We start from the raw sequence: 5469 nt of genomic DNA, 5'->3' as shown, positions 1-5469 counted from the left end.
GCCGGCCGGAGCACGGCAAGACGGTCGGGATGTGCCCTGGCCGGTGGAGGAGCCCGGTCCGGCTCACACGCAGCCTTTTACCTCTCTCCTCCCGCAGTCAGACTGTCTCGGTGCTCACGGGCAGAGCCTTCCACACGGTTGTTTTGGACATTTCATCCGAGAGATTAATCTCACAGGGATCAGCCCTGCAAGGAATATTTTATGCAGTGACCGTCGCGGTGGGCGCTGGGGCCACCACGGTTTTCCCACCAGCTGACTGCTGGTTTCTACGGGGGGCTCAAGGGAGAAGTGAGTGGAGACAATGGTGCCAAACACCTTCAGCCTCACCCTGCCGGGGCTCCCAGCCCTTGCTGGGGCTTTACCTGTCGCTGCTTTGCTTTGGCATTTCCATGTCACTGCTCTTCCCCAGCTTCAGCTGAACCGAACTGGCGGCAGCAGCTTCCATCATCTTCTGGGACTCCTGATGAAAAAAGGGACAAATCTCTCGCTGTCATCCAAGGGGAGAGAAACTGGGCACCCAGCAAAACCATCGTGCACTGCCTTCTGCTGACCCACAGCAGCTTTAGCTGTGAGTACAGCAGGGTACAAAGACCTTCCACTCCAACCATCTGGAGGAGGTGAGGAGGCGGCGGTTTAAAAACATTATTCCGAGTAAATCTTTCCAAAATAATAGTAATAATAGTAATAATAGTAACAGTAACCCTTCCCCTACGACTGCTGTTCAATATCACGCCTCTGTCCAAGTGTTAAGCTCACGGCTCGTCTAGGACAAAAGGTGACGAGGTGGGATCCTGGCTCTCCGGATCCTTTTCTCCCTCAGGAGACCTTGCCCCAACATCTCAGGCCAAGCCAAGAGGACAACTCAGCCTACGACTGCTGTTCAATATCACGCCTCTGTCCAAGTGTTAAGCTCACGGCGCGTCTAGGACAAAAGGTGACGAGGTGGGATCCTGGCTCTCTGGATCCTTTTCTCCCGAGTTCTGACCTTGCCCCAACATCTCAGGCCAAGCCAAGAGGCCACCTCAGAGCCACAGAAAGGTGTCCAGCCCCGAGCATCCAGCAGGCGTTACCTCCTCCTCTTTGGCTTTATTTTGGGCATCATCCAACTTCTTCTTCTTGCTTTCTGGCATAAGGTCATCCAGAAAGCTGAGCTCTCGCTTTGAGAAGCAGAAATCCATCACTTTCCGGACAAAAACGAGAGCCAAAACCTTCAGGGAGAAGAGGGAGGATGCGGTGAGGCTAGAGGTGCTGCTGCACCTCACCGCAACACTGCAAACCTGAAGGGACCAGCTCTTACCATCATGGGAAAGACGATGGCGGCCGGGGACACCTTGATGGCCCACAGCAGGACGAGGCAGAGCAGCTGGATCAGGGTGAAGAGATGTACCTTTCGCAGGGGGACGTGCCGCAGGTAGATGAAATCCGGCTGGTGTTTGGCCGGCATCCAGAACAGCTTCAAGCGATCAAAGAACTGCAAAGTACAAGGGGAGAAGTTGCAACCTTGGCACCGCGGAAGGTTTCTGGCACTGCAGCGATGTGGAGGGAGTTTTCCAGCTCTCGCCTGAGCCCCCCAGGTTGCTGCGGGGAGCAGCAGCTGTTTGCCCTTGGCTCCACCTATGAACCAGCTGGTCCACGAGAGCACCCGTCACACGGCAACTCTTCCTCCTCATTCTGCCCCGAGCCCTCCTTGGCTGGTGGAATCCCCCGGCCGGGATCTCCACCACGGGTAGACATTGCCTCCCCTTCGCAATGAGTTCCCCTGTGCTCCTGGTTCCGGAGCCGGTACCTGAATTCCTCTGAGCGATGACACACCCATGTAGAGGAAGACACCGTAAAGCACAGGCATCGGTATGAACTGCAAAAGAGAGGGCGGCTGTTTCAGGGGGTACATGACATTTTCAGCTCTCTTCTACCGGCCCTGTCTGAAATTGCCTAAAGCTTTCCAGCTCCCATGGTCTAGAGTCGGGTTGGATTTGCACCGTGAGAGATTTTGAGCCTCTGCTCTGCATTAGGCTGAACTTTGGAGCTCTGTTCCCTCAGAGTAATCCTATTTTCCAGAAAGGCTGGAGGAAAAGAGGCTATTTCATCTATGCTGCCGTACGCCGCGTTGTGTGACAGCCAGAAAACGATGCTCGTGCGCCTCGAGTGCACCAAAAGGGGATCTGAAGGGCTGGAAAGTGCAACCGAGGCTGAGTCCCTCTGCGGATCAAGCCCCAAGGTTTGGAATCGCCTCCTCCTCTGCTCTGCCACTACTTGGGCCAGGAGTGACGGGGCAGTTTTGGTATCTTCTGTCATTCTTGTATCTTGTTTCGGTACAACCTCCAAAAGGCTCGTGGTCATTGGGTGGTTTGATCTCCCTCTTACCTTTAGCATAGAAGTGAAGAAGACAGAGCAGCCCATGAGCACAAAGATCATCAAGCCAGTGACTCTCTGCTCTCGTATCCCTAGAAACTTGGGCTGTTCTCCTGGAGCGGAGCTGGCAGACTCGACTTTGAGGCTGTTCACGTGGCTGATGGACAGGACGGTGGCAGCCACAAACCAGGGCAGCCCCATCACAGAGCACACCCCGAGCATCATGGCCACCATGAAAAGGTCCAGGTGGTACCCGCATCCTTTCTGTAGGGAGCAAGACAAGAAACAGGGTGTCCCTCAGCACACAAGGGAGGAGGATGTGGCCAGCCAGCCTCAAACCCTACTTGAGCCCAAGTAAACATCTAGAACAGGAGGAACAGGAACTGGAAACAAACGAGAATGGATCTGGTCTTTGCACATGAAGATCTGGCAGGAGTTCAGACAAAGTGGATTTGAGGAGTATATATCGACTATTCCCACCCCCAAAAAAAATATTGACTATTTTTTCAATCATAAACCAGCTGCGTTAAGATGTGGCTCAGAGCTCTCCCTGGCAGTGCATCAGAACGTTCGATCCCCAGCTGCTGCTGACACCTTGGAACAAACACGCGCTTCTTTACTGCTCTGCTGCTGGGAAAGATCGCGCCTCTGAGCTCCCCTCTCATCTGCAACCTGCGCCATCGTCACTCCAGGAGAGCGTCCTGCCATGCAGCTGCCATTGTCCCAAACCAAGGCTATCCCAAAGCATTTGGAAGAGGAGCCTCTCCCCACACCTGCAGCCTGCAGTGGGTCGGGGATGGGGTCACCTCGGGCAGTCCCTTACCTTCAGCTTGTGCTCGTTTCTGTTCACAATAACGGCGGTGATCTGCTGGTCCATGAAGATCAAGATGGTACAGAGCAGAGCTGGGATGAGCGCAGCCAACACTGTCCACCAGGGGTTGGGTCCTATGGGATTGATGATCCACCCGCGGTCGTCTCTGGTAGGCTGCAACAAAGCAGCATCAGCTCCCAGCCCAGCCCCTTCACTGCCTTTGAGCTTTCCCCTCCACCCCTGTGTCTGCGCGTCTCCCAGCCCCGGCTTCCCGTCGCCCTCTGCCATGGGCTTCAGCAGCACCAGCGTCCTCTCTGCAGGCACCTCCTCTGCAGCTACTCAGCTTTGGAGCTTCTCACTTCCAGAGGGAAACAATGCACGTGGAGGTGGAAGAGGAGGTGGTCACAGCATCAGTGTTTCCTCCAGACTCTGTCCCATCCTGCCCAGCATCCCCTTGTGGTATCCCCAAGGGCCAAAACCAGCTCCAGGCCAAAACACCCCAGTACCTTGAACATATGAGGCACGTGGAGCTTCGGTGAAGGGATCCCAACCAGGAAGTCCGTGAGCACCATGATGACGATGGTGAGGAAAACAGCAAAGTCACTTATTGTGGACCGGACCTAGAGCAAGAAACCAGAGCTGAAAGGGGTGTCGCAAACAGGACCATAACATGAGATGGGAAAGTTGGGGACATCAACAACTTCAAGGCTGGTGAAGAAAATCCCACCCCTGTGAGCACCTGCAGCCTAATCCCTCAGGTAGAAACTGCTGACACACTCAGAGCTAAAAGGGAAATGAGGCACCAAGGCACCATTTGTTCCTCAGATGAAGAAATAGTGTCTTTCTCAATGGCAGCTCCTCCTTTGAATCAACTTTCCCTTGAGCACATCATGCACAGCAAAAAAATCTCCCTGGGGCAGCTCATGAGGTGGGTGGGAAATGCCACGACTGTTTTGCACTCACGGCAATGAGTGAGGGACCTTCACGCTGATGGAGAGCTTGGCCTGTAAGGTCCCTGTTTCCTGGCTTGACCAAGGGGTAGTAAATGCCCCTTCTGGGAAATGAGTGTGGAGCCTCTGCTGGCACCATCCTCTGCTTACCCTGGTTGGGAAGTAACGGCTGGTTTTAAACTTCTTCAGTAAGCTGGACAGGACGAAGGTGCAGAAGAAGAGGATGCAGCACCAGAAGAAGACATCAGGTGTGTAGGGGCCATCGTGTCCACAGGCAGGTCCGTGAAACTCTCCGTGCAAAGACCGACATTCCTGGAGGAACAGAGTGTCAGGACACAAAGGCAGTGCCCGTGTGGCAAGGAAACCTTGGATAACAAAGAGGGTGGAGGACCTTGGTCCAAGAGCCACCACCTTGCAACCGCTCCTGCCAATGAAGATTTCTGTTATGGTCCTGCAAGAGGCTTGAGAGGACAGTGATTACCCACCAGGCTGGGAACAACCCGCCCAGCTGGTTTCAGCAATGACTTTTCAGAGCAGCACCAGTGCCACTTGAAGCCCCTCAGCACCCGGTGGGCTCTTGCTCATGAGAATGCCCCTGCACCCCACGGCCACAGCGCGAGGAAGCGGTGGCTCGGGGCACTTACAGTCACCGTGAGGTTTTCCCAGGCGAGGCGAGACACGTCAATCTTTTTGCTCTCCCAAAAGCGCAGGGTTTCGTTGGTGGGATGGGTCGGTGCCTCACACTTACAGCTGGGAGGAGAGAGGCCAAGACAGGGTAAGGGAAAGGCCAAGGAGCTGCAGCCCTGAGCTCCTGCCAAGGGGCAGCAGCCTTGGAGGGGGAAAAAACTCACTAGTAGGTGGTGAGGAAGTCGAGCTGGCTGTGCATATGCACAGGGTAGGTCTCTCGCAGGTGACTCAGCTTCTCTAGGGCCTCATAGATGAAGATGATGCAGATGAGGGCGGCGAAGGCTTCTTCAGTGAAGCGGGTGATGTAGCACACCAAAGAGCTGGCGTCGGTGGCCACCAGCACCATGCAGAAGAAGGAGGTCCACAGCCCAATGCACGCCCGCAGCGAGAGATAGGAAAGCCTGTAGTCCCTGGGAAACCAAACCGAAGCAGCAGGAGGAAAGGCCAGCGAGAGGCTCGGAGCCGAGCCTCCCTCAGGGGAAACTGGGAGCAACTGAGGAGTGTCGAGCCAGCCTTACTTGCAGAATTTGTAGAGGATCTTCTCGAACACGAGGACGGGTCCGGTGCTGCCGAGGATGGTGAGGGGTTGGCCAGCAAAGAGGGAGAACACCACGCCGGTCATGGACGCGCCCAGCAGCGACTCCATGGCGCTCTGTGGGGGAAGTAGAG

The 5469-nt window shown here is 55.2% G+C and overlaps 1 protein-coding gene across 1 annotated transcript in view; it reads right to left on the bottom strand.

The window, feature by feature from the left end:
- Window positions 1-97: 97 nt before the first annotated feature.
- LOC104491782 (electroneutral sodium bicarbonate exchanger 1-like) overlaps window positions 98-5469 on the bottom strand; it is a 10965-nt gene continuing 5593 nt past the window's right edge. The window contains exons 14-25 of the mRNA XM_010134250.1: window positions 5319-5452; window positions 4965-5210; window positions 4758-4863; window positions 4264-4425; window positions 3670-3783; window positions 3176-3337; window positions 2365-2616; window positions 1787-1855; window positions 1298-1471; window positions 1071-1208; window positions 363-460; window positions 98-185 (exon numbers count right to left, since the gene is read on the bottom strand). Of these exons, the coding sequence (XP_010132552.1) occupies window positions 98-185; window positions 363-460; window positions 1071-1208; window positions 1298-1471; window positions 1787-1855; window positions 2365-2616; window positions 3176-3337; window positions 3670-3783; window positions 4264-4425; window positions 4758-4863; window positions 4965-5210; window positions 5319-5452 (1743 nt within the window). The remainder of the gene's footprint in view (window positions 186-362; window positions 461-1070; window positions 1209-1297; window positions 1472-1786; window positions 1856-2364; window positions 2617-3175; window positions 3338-3669; window positions 3784-4263; window positions 4426-4757; window positions 4864-4964; window positions 5211-5318; window positions 5453-5469) is intronic.

Source organism: Buceros rhinoceros, unplaced genomic scaffold (genome assembly GCF_000710305.1).
Source record: "Buceros rhinoceros silvestris isolate BGI_N320 unplaced genomic scaffold, ASM71030v1 scaffold20664, whole genome shotgun sequence".
In the NCBI taxonomy this organism is placed as follows: domain Eukaryota; kingdom Metazoa; phylum Chordata; class Aves; order Bucerotiformes; family Bucerotidae; genus Buceros; species Buceros rhinoceros.
The sequence above is the reverse complement of the archived record's forward strand: the minus strand, read 5'-3'. Positions and strand labels throughout refer to the sequence as shown.